Source organism: Balaenoptera borealis (genome assembly GCF_965194805.1).
Source record: "Balaenoptera borealis genome assembly, chromosome: 9".
NCBI lineage: Eukaryota > Metazoa > Chordata > Mammalia > Artiodactyla > Balaenopteridae > Balaenoptera > Balaenoptera borealis.
The window spans coordinates 68,485,971-68,504,925 of NC_138873.1; the positions used below are offsets into that span (position 1 = coordinate 68,485,971).

The following is an 18,955-nucleotide window of genomic DNA, read 5'->3' on the forward strand; positions in this document are numbered from 1 at the left end:
ATCCTTTTGGTAGCACCCTATCAGTCTTTGATGGTTTCCTTGTTTTCTGGTACAACGTGTTTTCCAGACCTGGAACCAGTTTTTTCTCTAAGGAGCCTGGTTCCTTTAAGTGGAAAATAGTATTAGAGATAATCTGGGTGTAGAGAGCATTTCTGCAGTTAAATATATGAATATTCATTCACACTAAGTGAGAAAAATAGACTATAAATAACGTCATATCAGTTCAGGTCAGGTTTTGTCCCCAAATAATCTACCAAAAATCTTAACTTTTTAGAGCTTCTTTAATTACAAATAAGAGATTATGGAGCTATAGTGCATTTGTTTGCATGTACAGAAATAACTTGAGGATAAGAATTTTGTGGACTGGAGAAATAAAAATGTCTGTTTTGTGTTAAAAGAGAAATGGCTGATTTCTTGGTAAATGGTGGACTACGTATAATAGATATGTAGCTTAACTAATGCCTCTAATTACTTTAGGTGTTCCTAGTTATAAATACATGGGCCAGATTTGTGAATATATATTTTCATGAGTAGCACACGTGTATTTTGGTAAAAAACATTTCTTTTGATTAAATAAAAATATTTAAAATAACTTGGCACATAATAAGTTCTTTTTTTAAATTAGTTGATTGTTTTATTTTTGGCCACGTTGGGTCTTTGTTGCTGCGCGTGGGCTTTCTCTAATTGCGGAGAGCAGGGGCAACTCTTCATTGCGGTGTGCGGGCTTCTCGTTGCAGTGGCTTCTCTTGTGGAACATGGGCTCTAGGTGCGTGGGCTTCAGTAGTTGTGGCTCGGGGGCTCAGTAGTTGTGGCCCATTGTATATTCTTGCCTCCTTTATCAAAGATCAGGTGACCATATGGGCATGGGTTTATCCCTGGGTTTTCTATCCTAATCCGTTGATCTATATTTCTGTTTTTGTGCCAGTACCATACTGCCTTGATTACCATAGCTTTGTAGTATAGTCTGAAGTCAGGGAGCCTGATTCCTCCAGCTCTGTTTTACTTTCTCAAGATTGCTTTGGCTATTCAGGGTCTTTTGTGTTTCCATACAAATTGTGAAATTTTTTGTTCTAGTTCTGTGAAAAATGCCATTGGTAGTTTGAGACGGATTGCATTGAATCTGTAGATTGCTTTGGGTAGTATAGTCATTTTCACAGTGTTGATTCTTCCAATCCAAAAACATGGTGTATCTCTCCATTTCTTTGTATCCTCTTTAATTTCTTTCTTCAGTGTCTTATAATTTTCTGCATACAGGTCTTTTGTCTCCTTAGGTAGGTTTATTCCTAGGTGTTTTATTCTTTTTGTTGCAGTGGTAAATGGGAGTGTTTCCCTAATTTCTCTTTCAGAATTTTCATTGTTAGTGTATAGGAATGCAAGAGATTTCTGTGCATTAATTTTGTATCCTGCTACTTTACCAAATTCATTGATTAACTCTAGTAGTTTTCTGGTAGCATCTTTAGGATTCTCTGTGTATTATAGCATCATGTCATCTGCAAACAGTGACAGCTTTACTTCTTCTTTTCCAATTTGGATTCCTTTTATTTGTTTTTCTTCTCTGATTGCTGTGGCTGAAACTTCCAAAACTATGTTGAATAATGAGCACTGGTACTTTCTTAAATTGCATATCATCGCATGACTTAATCACTTAATTGGCAATTATTCTTATATTTCCTATTCATAAAAATATTTAGTTAATCTTGCTAGAGTAAAAATTAGATACAAAAATAGTGGTGTAGATGAGAAACATTTTTAGAGTATTTGTTGCTTAAATCGGTCTCAAATATAAAGTAGAAAGGAAATTTACATGTTGGGTTAAGATTTATGTTGAATAAAAAAGTCTATTTACAGCTGACATCTTTGTGTAACTTTTGAGGCACGTTTTCTTAACAAAGCACTGGAGATGATGAATTTATAGAGTTTCATGATTATAGCAATTATTTCTAAGGGGTAACTTTTTCTGTTCAAGGCTGATCTCTTTATTTTTTTATCTCTTTTCAGAAACTTCATTTCAGTTATATCATTGTTCTCTATTTCAGTCTCTGTGATTTAACCAGGTCCTTCTCAGCCTGTAAATATACCCAAGCCTCTTATATTAAAATATTACCCCTCCCTCCAAAAAAACCCCACACCTTTCTGTTTTATATTCCCCTTCTCCTTCCCAGTCAACTTTCCAAAAGATTGATACTTGAATCCATTTATTTTCATTCACATCTCTGCGATCTGGAGTCCTCACTCTGCAGTCTTAAACAAATAGTGACTTTCAGTTCTAATCATTTTGTGACATTTAAACAGTTGAACACTCCTGTCTTGGAACTTCCTCTTTTCCTGGTGAACATGACCCAGTGTTCATGCTCTCTTTGTTTTCTTGACCCCATGATTGTTCATTCTTAGTCTTTTTTTATGCCCTTCCATCCGCCAACTTATTCTTGAAAGTTTAGTTTTCCTCAGATTCCATCCTTAATTATCTTCTCTTGTTCTGTTGATACTTACCCATTCTCAGTGATTTTGCCTACACCACAGACTGCTTCTGTAGTGACTACATGCTGATTATTCTTGAATCCACAACTCCAGCTAGATCTCTCTGTGAAGCTCTTTACCCTTATTTCCAAATATTTGTAAGTCTCATAAGAACGTTAAACTCAGCATGTCCAGCTGTACTCATTGCCTTGCCCAAAAGACTGATGTAAACTCCTGTACTTCCTTACCTGGTAAACGGGGCCATTGCCCAAATAGTCACCCAAGTCAGAAACCAAACTCTCAGTGTTGACAGTTATTCACCCCTCAGATTGCACATTCTACCTGAAATGTTTCTTCCACCTACCTCTCCCTGTTATTCCCATCACCATGACCCTTGTCATTCAGATCCTTATCTCACATATAAATTACTGGGATGGCTTCCTTACTAGTTTTCTTGCTTCACTGATGCTCCATCTCTACTTTACGTTGAGCTGCCATTGAAGTGGGTTTTCTACAGCGTGATCATTTAATAATGTACACCAAGCTGTTTTTATTACTTTTTCAAAGTAGTTCAAATGACTTGAAAATGCAGTCAGTTTTAGAATTTATGAAACTCATTTGCAGCTTTTCAGAATATAGAGGCAGGACCACACTGATCTTGAATATGTCCTAAAAAAAAGCTTAACAAAAATAAATGTCTTTTTCTCAGCAGGTTTTTCTTCTAAAAGTTCATTTTGGAAGATTACAAGCTAATGTAAAGATACAGTCAGTTGGTTTCTAGAGAACTTTGTTTTTATTTTACTGTGTATCCATCAGTTTGTTATTTTCCGTATCCAGTGAAGTGTCCCGCATGTATGTGTGCATGCGTGCGTGTGTGTGCGTGTGCCTGTGTTCTTTAGAGCTGTGTGTTTGATGAAATACCTCCTTTTTTAAAATGCTTGGAATCTTAGTTTTTTTTTTTTTTAATTAATTAATTAATTAATTTATTTTTGGTTGTGTTGGGTCTTCGTTTCTGTGCGAGGGCTTTCTCTAGTTGCGGCGAGTGGGGGCCACTCTTCATCGCGGTGCGCGGGCCTCTCACCATCGCAGCCTCTCCTGTTGCGGAGCACAGGCTCCAGACGCGCAGGCTCAGTAGTTGTGGCTCACGGGCCCAGTTGCTCCGCGGCATGTGGGATCTTCCCAGACCAGGGCTCGAACCCGTGTCCCCTGCATTGGCAGGCGGATTCTCAACCGCTGCACCACCAGGGAAGCCCTGGAATCTTAGTTTTAAGATAAAACTTTAGACCTTAGAAACAGTTGTAACTAATAAATCAGTATATGTTATATTTAAACTTATAGCTGTGCTATAAGTTATTTTCTAAGCAATTTAAGCTGACAGGTTTAATAGTTATAAAAGAAGGCCAAGCTTTAAAAATGTAGTTATTTTATAAAATGATTGAAATGTTTTGATTGCAGGTTGGGGTTTTAAAGTAAAACGTAGCCTCTAAAGTGATTTATTAAATCAAAATTGTTTTATTTTCTAGGTGTTCATTGTACTCATGGTTTCAATCGCACTGGTTTCCTCATATGTGCCTTCTTGGTGGAGAAAATGGATTGGAGGTATTTGTTTCTTGTTATAATGGAAGAAGACATATTTAGTAATTGATAAAAATTTTTTATTGATTTTTCAATTTTAGCATTTTATATTGCCACGTTTTTGGTGAAGTCATGAGTAATATGATTGATTCAAGTGGTTTTCATTTTAGATTTGGTTAATCTTTCGAACACCATTCATTACCTGGTGTTTTCTACTAAGTAGCACTTTGAGTGCTTATGGATCCCGTATACTATGCATTTTCTTTTCCAGATTTTTTTTTTCACATTTTACAGAATTATCAGAGACAAGTTCTCCCAATATTTTGTGTATGTTTTCACCTTGGAGGTTACTATTGTTCTTCTTTTCATTTTTAATAGTACCTTTTAAAAATACCTATTGAGTACTAGGAAAAACTTAAATGCTATACAGAAAACGTATTTTTGGGGACAGAGTTACTCTGTTTAAACGAATAAGCATGTCTTTATGAGCAGCTGTTATTTGTAAAGTGTCTTTTTAGATTCTGAGAGATTAGAGAATGGGATATTACTAACTGAATTTCCTCATTTACTTTGAAGGTCTTTACTTTTGTTTACAAAGCCTTTCACGCAGTAGATCCTTCTCTGAATATAATCAGCTGAAGTACACATGTGACTGTATATTTTCCTGCTCATTCATCCTTGGGGGTTCTCTACTGCATGCACTTCTAGCTCTTCCTTTCTGGCCTTTCAGATGCTCTACACAGTAATGCTACACGATACAGACTCCTATGTCAGACTCAGCCTATGCTTAGCCTCTCTCTGATGACCAGTACTCTTAATGCCTGGGTGTGTTGAAAGTTCCTGAAAAACCAGCATGCTTGTACTTTCTTTTCATATTGCTATTCACATTTCTTTGATGTTTTCGCTGAGAGTCAGACCTCAAACTTCAAGGGTTTACTTAAATTCCTTACAGACTCTACCCGGTCTTGTCTATGCACTCATTGCAGTTTACCTCTAGAGTTTAGGAAATTCCCATGTACTTATGTTAAAAATGTTTCAGAATGAATTTGTCTCTTAATAGATTGAATGCCTTGAGCGTGGGGACTGTGATTTGTCCATTTTAGAAAACCTCTATTATGCTTTGTATAATAGCCTTAAATGTAACAAGTGAATTTTGATAGATCTGCATAAATGGAGAGTAGTGAGGAAATTGCATGGTGTTTATTTTCCATAGTATTGAAGCAGCAGTTGCTACTTTTGCTCAAGCCAGACCACCGGGAATTTATAAGGGTGATTATTTGAAAGAACTTTTTCGTCGCTATGGTGATATAGAGGAAGCACCACCCCCACCTCTATTGCCAGATTGGTGTTTTGAGGATGATGAAGACGAAGATGAGGACGAGGATGGAAAAAAGGAATCAGAACCTGGGTCGAGTGCCTCCTTTGGCAAAAGGAGAAAAGAACGTTTAAAACTGGTAATGTTTAAAAATACTATTATAGTCTTTACCTTTTCTTCTACAGCTTCATTGAGATTTATGCAAATGGAATGTTAACTATGTTTGTTTAGCTAGATTTGTTAGATTATTTCATTCTGGTTATTTCCAAAGACTCTTGATAGCCATGAATCTTTGCCTTTTCTACAAGAAAAGTTTCAGTTATATAAATTCATCCTGTTTTTGTTTCTTAGGTAAACCAAAGAACTCTTAGATGTTAGATTGAAAATTTATTGTTTCTTTGCAAAGTATTGTGAGATTCCAACTAAATATGGAGTGAAAATTTTTACTGATGCTTTACAAAATTGTCCCATAGTTAAAATAACTTTGCATATAAATTCTGCTCCTTTCCATGGGTGGTGTTTTCATATTTTTCTGTAAAGTTGAACTCAGAAGGTTCTTATTTCTTCTATAGTCAACTCCTGTTAATCTTCTAGAAATAAAAGGCCTAAGAAGAAACATCAGGCATTACCTTCTTTTCTCAGGAGGACAGGAGAGATGTTGAGAAGAAGATTGCTGGTTGTACTTGTACATACACAAGTAGATGGTGTAGGCCAAAGGGTAAAGTCAGGGACAGTGTGGCGGTAATTCATTGTTAATAAAGTTAATAATTAAGGTGTGTGGGATATCATGGGTGAGCAGTAAATCCCACAACTCATTTATTAGTAGGCATTGACTGACAGGCAAGGAAGAAAATGCCTTGTTTTATGTAAATAATAAAATACAGTTATTTAGGGCTTTAAAAAAAAGTCTCTTGTTTGAAAAACATTGTTTTAATATGTATTTACACATTTCAAACTTCAAGACTCAGCGGCTACTGAAAGTGTAAATTGTTTTGAAACATGGAAATAATTTCAAAAATAACTTAGTTTTTCACTCTAACTCATTTTCTGGACTTAGATATCTGAAATGACTGAATCACATACCTAGAAAAATAAGAATCACATTCTAAAGAAAGTCTAATAGCATAATATGACATATAGATGATTACCCTCTTATCACTTCTGTGAGGGAATTCAACTGTATTTTTTAAGAATAACATTAATCATGAGCATATGCTTAATGTGTTTTTGAATTATGATCTAGTATTTGAATGTGTAAAAGAGTTTAAAACAGTTACTATTTTTACAAAATAGGGTCAAGTTTGCAGCATTTATTTTTCTTTGCCATCAGAAAGTGTCTTAAAAATGACATTTATTTTATAATCTTAAGCACGATTAAATCCCTATAATTGCAAATGAGCTCCAGCATCATTAAGAGGAAACTAGCTAAGATGAACATGTATCTTTAGGGGAATAAATGACATATAAAATAAAATCCTAAACCTAGTTTCCCCTGGTTTGTTTTGTCAGTTACTAAGAGGAGTGTTTAAAAATTCCCCACTGTGATTGTGGATTTACCTATTTCTCCTTGTAGTTCTGTCAGATTTTGCTTTATATATTTTGAGGTGATATTTGGTTTATACAAACATGTATAAAAGATTATTTTATCTTTACAATGTCTTAACTTTTAGCATTGTAAAATGTCTGTTATTTATATGGTAGTACAAGTGTTCTTTTGGATAGTGTTTGTATGAAAGACCTTGTATCTATCTTTTTACTTTCAGCCTTTATTAATCCTTTATTTAAGGTATGACTCTTATAAGCATCATGTTGCTGGGTTTTGTTTACCTAGTCAACAGTTTTTGCCTTATTGGAATATTTAGTCTATGTACATTTATTTTACTGATATAATTTAAACTTACTGTCTCACTATTTTCTTTTGTTTGTTTGTTTTTGTTTATCCCTCTTGTGGTATGGTCCTTTTTATCTTCCTTTCTTGCCTTAAAAAAAAATTAATTAATTTTTGGCTGTGTTGGATCTTCATCGTTGGGTCTTCATTGCTGTGCGTGGGCCTCTCATTGTGGTGGCTTCTCTTGTTGCGGAACATGGGCTCTAGGCGCGCGAGCTTCAGTAGTTGTGGCTCGCGGGCTCTAGAGTGCAGGCTCAGTAGTTGCGGCTCACGGGCTTAGTTGCTCGGCGGCATGTGGGATCTTCCTGGACCAGGGATTGAACCCGTGTCCCCTGCATTGGCAGGCAGATTCTTAACCACAGCACCACCAGGGAAGTCCTCTTGCCTTCTTTATGCTTAATTATTTTTATCGTTCTGTTACCCCAACCCATGCTTGTTATACATTCCTTTACTATTTTTTTAGTGGTTACCCAAGATTTCAGTATGCATCTTTGACTGTTGAAGTCTGGTAAATGTTAGTACTTTTGCCACTTTTTAGATAATGCAAGAATCCAAGAACTTTTGAGTCCATTGATCTCTTACTGCCCTTTTGGTATTGTGTATTTTAATTCTCTCTATACTTTAAATCCCATAATACATCATCATCATCATCATTATATGGTTAATATTCATTAGCTATACCCACATATTTATCCTTTCTGGTGCTCTTCATTTCTTTGTGTATTTTTGTGGCTTCATTTGCATAGTTTTTCTTCTAACTGAAGCACTCTCTTCAGTATTTTCTTTAATGTGGATCTGCTGTGAGACATTCTTACAGCATTTGTGTGAAAATGTCTTTATATACCCCATCATTTTAAAGAACAGTTGTTCTTCAAAATCCAGATTCTAGAATTCTGGGTTGCTATGTTGAAGATATTATTCCATAATTCATTTCTGTTGAGAAGTTACTTCTTTGAAGATAATTTCTTTTTGGTTTTGATTTTCAGCAGTTTTACTATGATGTTTCTACCTGTGGTTTTCTTTGTATTTTTCCTGCTTCCTACTTACAGTGATTCTTGAATCTATGATTGGATTTTTTAATCCGTTTTAGACAATTCTTGACCATTATCTCTTCAAATATTGTTTTAGATTCATTCTTTCTCCTTTCTCCTTCTACTCAATAGAACTTTTGAATTTTATTATTTTTTAAAATGTTTCCTATGTTCTTTTATATATTCTCCACTTTTTTGTTTCATATTTGTCAGTCTGGTTATTTTTTTTCTGACCTATCTTCCAGTGTATTAATTCTCTCTTTAGCTTTGTCTAAGCTGCTGTTAAATTCATCTGTTGAGTACTTAATTTCAGTTATTTTACTTTCACTTCTGGAATTTCAGTTTGAGTATTAAAGTAACTTTCAGTTCTCTGCTGGAATTCTGTATCTTGTCATTTAGGTTTTTGAATTTATTAAGGCTATTTTATTTTATTTTGTTTTATTTTTAAATTTTTTGGCCATGCGGCTTGTGGGATCTTAGTTCCCTGACCAGAGATTGAACCTGGGCCATGGCAGTGAAAATGCCAAGTCCTAACCACTGGACTGCCAGGGAACTCCCTATTAAGCCTATTTTAAAGCCTATGTCAGATAACTCTAATATGTGGATACTCTCTGGATCCTTTTTTTAGTTTTTCTTCTTGTATTCATTTGATTTCTAGTCAATTGTAGGTTTTTTTTTTCTTTTTTTAAATACCTGGGTATTTCTGCTTACTAGACATTATGTATGAAAAATTGTGGAAATAATTTGAGGTTTTCTTCATTCAGAGAAGATTTACCTTTGCTTCTACACGGGGTTAGGAGTAGAACATCTTAACTCAGTCAAGAATTGAACTGTTTAGAAGCTAGGCTTTAGTTTTGGGGGGCTGGTCTGTTTTTGGTTCACCCCAATTCTGGAGTGTGGCCCCTTGGGAATTCTAACTGAAAGCCTGGAGCATTAAGCAGGACCCCCCTCCTTGGTGACCTGGTACTCCAATTTTTGTTTTCCCATTCTTGTGATAAATGCTGAAAGTTCTGTTCAGTTTTGTAGCCTCTCAGCTACCAATTTGGAAACAGTGCCTTTAGAGGAAAATCCTAGAGGAGAAAAGCTATGCCAGATGTCTGTCTCATCTCTCAGGGCTTCCCTTCTTTGGTTCTTGGCCCTTCAGATCCTTACTGCCTTTCTAATTCTCTGATATCTTAAAACAGGTGCTTTTAACATTTTTGTCTAGCATTTCTCATGGCTGCAAAATTTGTCTAAATAAACTAGTCTGCCATTGCCAAAAGCAGAATGCTTCCCTTCTTTGTTTTTGGAGAAAGCAGTTAGATTTGATTTCTGACTGACAATGCGATGGTAATTTTCAAGAATATTTGAGCTTATACTTCCAAAGGTAGAGTTATGAAAAAAGAAAATTCTGAAGCATTATGCATTTTGGTAGGTTTCTCCTCTTTTCAAATCATAACTAGTAGATACTAAAATTATTAAATATGTTTTTATTTATAAAAATAATATACTGACATTAAAGAAAATTTGAAAACAAATAATCCTTCAACTTTTACCCTACCACGGCATTTCTGTTATCTTAAAAGAATTTCTCCGCAATTACTTACCTGTCTATCTGTCTCTAATTTAAAAGTGTACACAAGTGACATACAGATCAATTTTCTTTGTAAAATAAAAATGTGAACATCTAGAAGTATATAGGGTAAGAAGTGAAGTTTTCTCTTTTCCTCGTACATATAGAACTAGCTCATTCTTTTTAGCTAGCACTGAAGAGAACAGTTTATAAAAAGCAAACAGAACATTTCTTTAGAAGACAAGAGAGGATATCAATCCATAAAATAATGGCAAGCTATTATGGAGAAGAACCAGTTAGAGACCTTAGAAATGATAATAATAAAGAAAAAATGTCAGTTGGTGGGTTGGATAGCAGACTGAAGTTAGCTGTGGAGGAAATTATCAAGGTGGAAGATCTAGCTAAGAAATTCTTCCTGGATGTAGCACAAAAAGACAAAGAAATATGAAAAATAGTTTAGAGTTATGTAGTGATCTATATGGATGATTTAATAGTATGAGAAGTCATAGAGGGGACAAATACAGTAAGGATATGAAGTGTCTATCTGAGGATAATTTTCTGTTGTACAGCAGGGCCAGGGCAGACTAGTGATTTTAAGCAGCTGATGGGAGGTGAGAAAAAGGAGGCAGTTGTGTTAGGGGTCCTCAGTACCACCTCTGCTTTTGGAGATTCTCTAGGACTCAGCATATAGTTGTACTCACAGCTAAGATTTAACGCAGCAGTGTACTAAGGATATCCTGCTGGATAATAAGGGAAAAAGACAAGTGGAGTTTCGAGGAGTCCATGTACAGGCTTCCTTTTGCTCTCTCCTTCCCACGAGGGGTCGTACAGAGCTCACTCTTCCCACAGCAGTGGAAATGCATCAGCGCATGTGTGATGTTTCTGTCTAGGGAAGCTCGTTAGAGTCTCAGTGCCCAAGGTTTTTATGCATGGTTGGTCATGTAGGCAGCTTGTGCCTAGCGTGTATCAATATTCCAGAATCCCAGAAGGAAAACATTTGTTCAGCATAAACTATTATCTGTACAAATAGTTTAGGCATGATGACCAGCCTTATCAGTTGACTGAGAACACTGGGAGTCATGTTCCCAGATGCCATCCAGGGGCCAACCTTGCAAGCAGTCCTATTACGTTAACTCTTATCTGCACACTGGTACAGACTATTTGAGTAGTTTGGTTATGAGCAAAAAGGGTAACTAAGGGTGATTGCTTGATGCAGACATATTCAGAAAAGGCTTTTTAGTATGGAATAAACTCAAGCATATCTATTACTTGAGGATAAGGAGCTAGTGGAATCAATGAAGTTGAAAATAAATGAAATGATAGAGGAATTAATGATAGAGCAATTTCTGAGGAGATTAAAGGGAATGAAGTTCAAGAGCAGATAGAGAAATAGGTCTTCAGCAAGGGAGGCAAATCTCATCCTTAGCCCTGAGATTGTGATTTTTCCTCAGTAAATTTCAGCTGCCTGTGTGTGGAAGTGGAGATTAATGGTGGGTTGATCCAAGGTCTATATTCAGTATGGGTGTGGTGGAAGAATCAGAGGGTAAAGAGTACGGAGGATATCAGGTGAAGGGTAATTGAAGTAATCAGTGATAGGATCTAGGTTGAATAGGAAGTAAGGTCAGGATGGGGGAGCTGTTAGACTGGAAAGGGAGGAGTGAAGGATTGTTAGCCTTGGTGAAATTGAAAAGTGAGCTTAGTGAGAGTAAAAGAGTTAAGCTGTTTAATGAAAGACGTCAGAGGAGCATATTGGTTTAAAATGTTGTGGGTACCCAATCAATGTAAGTTGAGTTGATGAATCAAAAGGTGGAGCAGTCTGGAATGAGGATGATATGGCCATGGAGCAGGTTGTTCAAGCTAAGCACAGATGAGAGGATCATTAAAAAAGAAATTACAGAACTGTGAAGCTTAGGTTGTTTGATGGGTCAGATTGTTTCAATGGATGTTGATGTTACCAATATAATGACAGAAGTTAGCATGGTGAGAAATACTGATTGTTTTGATGAATGTGCGGAAGTGACCAGAGGTCAATATATGAAGGATAGAGCATTTTATTAATTTAGATTATCTGGTTGCAAGTAACAGAAACTAACCCAAACTAGCTTAAGTAATAAGAGGAATTTATTATGAGTAAATGGGTACAGCTGAAGCACAGGAATATAGCAGATTCCTTGTTTACCTGGGAGATTTCTGATTCCTTGTTTACGAGGGATATTTAATATCCTATGTCTAAGCTTACATGTTATAATTTTCACCACATGCAGAGACTTTCTGAGTCCAAATTCCAAGTTACCAGAAGAGAGAACCTGATAGGTTCAGAGAGAGTTAGGGGTTCACTCATGCTCCCATCAACTTCGGCTGGAGTGGCATGTTATCTTTAATGTCATGTAACATGGCTTGTGGGTGGGGAAGGCATCCCATCCACAAAGAGAGCTGTTGTGCAACCAACCACAGTGGATGTTTGTTCTACCTGACATCTAGCTGAGTGATGTAGCTGAATGAGTCTGAATGGAAGAGGAACTTTTGAAAGAGGCCGGGAAAGCAGTGAGGATATAAGAGAATTGTTTACACTACCAGCATGGGACTTGGGCAGTGGGAGAATGAGTAGCTTTCACTTAAGAGAAAAGTGAGTGGTCTTCTTGGTGGAGAGCTAGCTTCTAGTTAAGATATGGGGTACAGGGTGTTCATGAAAAAGGTTGAGTTTACAGGGAAGGTTATTGGTAAAACTTAAAAAAAATTCTGTGCTATTAGTACCTTCAGAATAAAAGTAATGCTTTCTTTTTTTAATTAGTATATACAAGATATAATTTTATCAGGATATTGAAGTTATCTGAGTATCTCAATTACTAAATATGTTAAAAAAACTTATCCACCTGGTTAAGCTTTCCTTTGAAAGTTTTCTTTCTTTAGTTATTACATTTAAGGGTAGAAATGGTTCTAGAACAGGAATTTCATTGGCTGATAAAGAGAGGTTATGGTGTAATAGGAGAGGAATGGTATTCTTTGATCCTTTGGCTCATGGAACCTCTCTTTAAGGAAAACAAGGTAGATGACATTTTAGATAACTATAAAATATGATTCAGAATTAGGGGCAAAAAGTAGTCTGCTGGATTGACTTTAGGACTCTTCTAGATTTGACAGGGATGTATGTGGACTAAATAATGTGTTCTTTTTTTTTTTTTTTTCCTTCCCAAGTAGTTCAGGTTGCCAAATCTTTGCCAGAATGTTGATCATTGTAGCTTGCAGACCATATTTTTTATTCCCTAATTACATTAACAGCTAGAGTTGTTTTATAGATTTTTCTTGAGACTGATGCCAACCCTCTTATGGGTCTCAAAGTAATTGTAAATGAATCTAGACTATTTTTTTGGTCTTTAAAATTTCCAGGGGTGTTCTTTATTATTTGATATGTAAATTCTCCATCTGCTTCACTTCTCTGTGATATTCTAAAAATATACTTGCTGTGAAATGGGTGAAATACAATAAGACATTTTATGAAGTTCCGAGTTAAAGAATTTAGATTAAAAATTCAGTGATGAGTAATATTTAGTTTTTATGTTGATACATCCAATGACTGTAGCTTAGCTGCTTTGTCTAATGTTATACTCTTATTCTAGTTTACAAAGGTATGTATTGTAGGTTTTTATCTCAAAATCCAAACTCCATCAGTGACACAACTTCTCACCCCCTTCCCCAAATGAGAATCATTGGTGAATGGAGAATCATTGGTGAATGGTATAGTATAGACCTGGGTTCAAATTCTGTTTTTACCACTTGAATAAATTACATAAAATCTTTAGGCCTCATTTAGTCATTTGTGAAATAAATATAATGCATCTACTTTTCAGAATTGTTATAAGGATTAGAGAAACTGTTTGTAAAATGCCAGATACTTTGCCTGGCTCTGAGTAAATGGTAGGTGAGATATGATTGCTGTTATGATTACTGAGTAGTACCCATGGATGCTTTGATAACATGATATAGACACTGGCCTGTATATGTACATTGAAAATCATATGCTGGATTAAGGAAAACTAGTGTACAATCCCAGGGGAGTTTGTAGAACCTCCTGTAGCAGGCCATTTGTTGCATATATTTGCTCAGATTTCTGAAAATAAATGTGTCTTTCAGTCTGGTCTTTGTAAATGGATTTGAACTCTAATGTATTTTTCTTTTCCTTTTATTTTCAGGGTGCTATTTTTTTGGAAGGCGTAACTGTTAAAGGTGTAACTCAAGTAACAACTCAACCAAAGTTAGGAGAGGTACAACAGAAGTGTCATCAATTCTGTGGCTGGGAAGGGTAATAAACATTTTAAATATTAATTAAAGTTTTAAATAAAATTTATTCTTATTCTGCAATACTTAACATTAATGCAAAGAGTGTCATAGCTTCTTTGCTTCTTGAAGTTTCTATGTTTACATAGAGTTCTTAAAAAGATGTCAAGCAAGAGTTTATCATATTTTTCTCAAGATAAACAGTGTAATAACCAGACTTTTGAGTCAAAATTAGATGACTCACATGTCTTCCTAGTGGAATAGAAAATTACTGTTGTCACTTTCTGGTATTTGTTTTGTGGGATTGATTCTACTGTTGCTGATTTTTTTATTATTATTTTTAAAAATTTATTATTATTATTTTTTGGCTGCGTTGGGTCTTTGTTGCTGTGCGCAGGCTCTCTCTACTTGCAGCGAGTGGGGGCTCTTCGTTGTGGTGTGTGGGCTTCTCAATGCCATGGCTTCTCTTGTTGCGGAGCACGGGCTTCAGTAGTTGTGGCATGCGGGCTCAGTAGTTGTGGCTTGTGGGCTCTAGAGCGCAGGCTCAGTAGCTGTGGTGCACGGGCTTAGTTGCTACGCGGTATGTGGAATCTTCCCGGATCAGGGCTTGAACCCATGTCCCCTGCGTTGGCAGGCAGATTCTTAACCACCGCGCCACCAGGGAAGTCCCACTGTTGCTGATAAATGTTTTAGTTGCCCTTATCATTTTATGAAGAGAGAAGAGGTGAAACTTGAATGTGCCTCATTTTCCAGTTTTTCTGTCATCAGAAACCTGGGAGAATCAGCTTTAAATATGTTTTGCCCCTTACCATGACTTGAAGATATTTATCAGACATTTCATGGGAGGGGATTCAAGAGAGAGTTCACTGCTCGTTGCTCTCAGGTCTTGGTCTATGGTCATTTCTGTTCATGATTGCTATCTGTGGCAGAAAATTGTAATACAGCTGGAACATGATGAAACAGGATTATTGTTAAAAATTCCTGATATAAAGAACTTTTGGACTGGTATACATACAGATCAATAAACTAGAAATAATTTTAACTAAAAAATGTAAATGATGATGAAGTGATATCAGTTTTAGTGTTCTGTTAAGCCCTTGCCAGTGTACTTTAATCTAGACCTGAATTTCTCCTGTTTTGTCACTTCTGGGCATCTTTTGAGGAGAAACTTGCCAACCCTGCAGTTATGCCAAGTTGGCAGTGTCATGATGGAGGAATATGGGGTCTAGAGCAATGTAAGGTAGTCGAGGCAAGATTTAAACTTCTTCCTGAAGTAAAAGACTTGTAGATACACAAAGACTTGTAAACAGTATGTACTTTACTGTTTAGATCATGTGTATTAATATTTAAAAATTAGCCCAATAGTCATAGTTTGCAGTGGCAATTACGATCCTGTTAACTTGAGTTCTAAAATGTCAAGAAAATGATAACCTTTTGTTAGCATTTTTGTGAAAGCTGATATTATTCCAATTGACATTAATCTCATGATAGGGAAAACATTGTGCTAAATGTGTGACTCAGGTGAGCTTGGTTTAAGACATGTATTGCTTTGTATGGACACCAGCCACAATAGTAATACAGTGTTCTTCTTTAAGGTCTGGATTCCCTGGAGCACAGCCTATCTCCATGGACAAGCAAAATATTAAACTTCTGGAGCAGAAGCCATATAAAGTAAGCTGGAAAGCAGATGGTACGCGGTAAGTTAGATTGCTTAAAAGAGTTACACTAATAACCCAAATGCTTGAAGAATATTGCTTTGTTGTTAGAGAAGGTTTGTACTCCTGGGAGTGACTTGAGCAGCAAAATAAGCATGTTTCATATATCGTATAGTTTTTGTTTTGCTAGTATTCTTAGCTGTGTACTACAATTATAACTCTCATTCTGCTAAATTTTTGGTTTCAGAGTTATGTTAGTTTGACATGAATCTATACCAAATTTAAATCTGGAAGTATTTTTTCTTAATAATATTGTGCTTTTTGGTATGTTTGCTGCCTGCCACTTTGTCTTTAATGGTGTTGGACACTTCTAAAATTAACAGATGTATTATCAGTTTATAATCTAAAAATTACCAAGTCTCCCTGATTCACTCTGTATTTTGTTCCTTCGATAGTTTTCTTTTTCTCTTAATCCTTGCTAATACTTTTTGTAATTTTATACACTCTTAAGGTTGTTGTATTCTTACAACAAAGCTTAGCTTCAAATTTCATATTCCTACATTGAAAAATATTTATTAGTATTAAAGCGTAAAGTTGCTTCCTCAGTAACATTAAACTTTTTCTTTCTCTTTTGTAATCCATTTTTTATAGCTTTGCTATATTATTTATTCATTCAGCAAATGTTATAATAATTGAAATAACTATTTTAACAGATTAATATAGAACTCTTACTAACTTTTTCGTAATGAAGAAAATGTTTTAGAATAATTAGGAGTGCCTGTATATATATGCATGTATGTATGTATAGTACATGCATGTATGTATGTATGTATAGTACATGCATGTATGTATGTATAGTACATGCATGTATGTATGTATAGTACATGCATGTATGTATGTATATATATATACATGCAATGTATACATACATTCCTAATTGTTATTAGGAATGTATGTATACATTGCATGTATATATATATACATATATGCACATATATGTACATATATAGATATTAATATAGAAGTCCTATTAACTTTTTCATAGTGAAGAAAATGTTTTAGAATAATTAGGAGTGTATGTATTATATATACAAACACACACATATAATTAGAATAATGAGGAGTGCATGTATATTTATACGCACATGCACACACATGTTTGTATACTTTAGTTTTTTTTCCAGATCTATTGAGATATAATTTGACATGACATTATGTAAGTTTAAGGTGTACAACTTGTTGATTTGATGCACTTATATATTGCGAAGTGGTTACTGCTGTAGTGTTAGCTGCACCTCTTTCACTTCTCATAATTACCATTTCTTTTTTGTGGTGAGAACATTTAAGATCTGTTTTAGCAATTTTCAAGTATGTAATACAGTATTTTTAACTATAATTACCATGTTGTGCATTAGATCCTCAGAACTTATTTGTCTTATAACTGGCAGTTTGTACCCTTTGACCAGTACCTCCCCATTCTCCCCACCCCTTAAGCCCCTGGTAACCACCATTCTAGTCTCGGTTTCTATGAGCTTTTTAGATTCCGCATATAAGTGATATCATACAGTATCTGTCTTTCTGTCTGACTTACTCCACCTGGCATAATGCCCTCAAGTTCTATGTTGTCACAAATGACAGGATTTCCTTCTTTCTTATGGCTGAATAATATTCCATTGTGTATATATATCTATATATACATAAATATACATACCACATCTTCTTTATCTATTCATCTATTTATTCATTTCTTGGTGGATACTTACGTTGTTTTCATATCTTGGCTATTGTGAATAATGTTGCAATGAAAATGGGAAAGAAGATGTATCTCTTCAAGATCCGCTTTTCACATTTTAATTTTTAAAGGTGTTTTGAAGATGATATAGGTTACATTTAATTTTTATGAGAGGTTTTTGAATGTCAAAGTGATAATCATACCTTTTGTATCATGGTGTCCTCATCTACGTTTAACTTGTGGTGACCTTAAAAGATACATAAAGAGACATGGAGTGGGGCAGATACAACTTGATTTTAATATTAATATTAATATTTCTGTAGCTACTATTGTAATGCAATAATAAAGTAAAAGAAAATAACTCAGAGTAGGTTTGCCATAAGAAAAAAGTAATGCTATGGGAATAATTTGTAATAGACAAGCAAAAGCCTTGTAGTGAATTGATAATCATAATGAAAGCAAACCTCATGAGGGCTGGGACTTTTGTCTTTTTAATCACTGTGTCCCCAGTGCCTAGAATAGTGCCTGGCACATGGTAGGCATTCAGTAAATGTTTATTGGATGAATTAGTCCAATTGAAAAGCTGCCAATGTCTTCACATGAAAGATAGGGAAACACTAATGGTGGTTGTGAAATTTTTGAGATTTTGAAAGATCACAACTCTTGTCCCATTTAATTTCCAAACAAAAATGTAAACCATTTAGCCAAAAAAAAAAAGCATAGTTCAAGGAAAATGATACACTAGGGCAGAATAAAGCTAGATGGCCCTAAGAAAGAACTTTTGTTTGGATTTATGTAAGGTAAGGGTGATCCATTACCCCCATAGAGTTGTTTGTGAAAGGATTAAATAAAGTAATTTAAAACAATTAGCATACAGTAGATACTCAGTAAAAGATAGCTACTGATTTACACATGCATATACTTCTGACTTGTGTATTTTATATATATTTTTTATGTATATATATGTATGTATGTATATATGTATATGTGTGTATGTATATATATATTCCCCACACATATACAAGCATCCCTGCTTTAAGGAAAACTGAATATACAAGGTAAATGTGGTACTTGGCTTACAAGGAAAATTATTGCAGGAATTAAAAAAAAAAGCCACTTAGGCATTTATGGAAATGTAATTTATAGTCAGCTTTTTATAACACATCTATTTAAGTAAGCGAGATACACTTGTATAATGCTCCTTGGAGGAAATTATAGACAGATTCATTCTTCCTGAACCCTGGTCTGGGAATTCCCTTCTTTCATTCATTCAGAAATCATACTGAAAGCTCGTTACCTCCAGGGCTCTGTGTCAACCGCTGAATGGATCAGGAATGCTTAAGATAGAACCCCTATCTTTAAGTTTTTCATCTAATTCATGGTTCAGCAAATGTTCTCCATTAGGGCCAGATAGTAAATATTTTTACTGACTCAGTTACTCAACTCTGCCATTGTAGTGCAAAAGCAGCTATCTC

General features: G+C 35.2%; 1 protein-coding gene across 4 annotated transcripts in view; it reads left to right on the forward strand.

Annotated features, from left to right (window-relative positions):
• The window catches only part of RNGTT (RNA guanylyltransferase and 5'-phosphatase), a 327,759-nt gene that overhangs the window by 18,283 nt on the left and 290,521 nt on the right, over positions 1–18,955 (forward strand). For all 4 annotated transcript variants that reach the window (XM_082405977.1, XM_082405974.1, XM_082405975.1 and 1 more), the window contains exons 5-8: positions 3,981–4,056; positions 5,246–5,486; positions 14,009–14,118; positions 15,689–15,790. In XM_082405977.1, the coding sequence (XP_082262103.1) occupies positions 3,981–4,056; positions 5,246–5,486; positions 14,009–14,118; positions 15,689–15,790 (529 nt within the window). The remainder of the gene's footprint in view (positions 1–3,980; positions 4,057–5,245; positions 5,487–14,008; positions 14,119–15,688; positions 15,791–18,955) is intronic.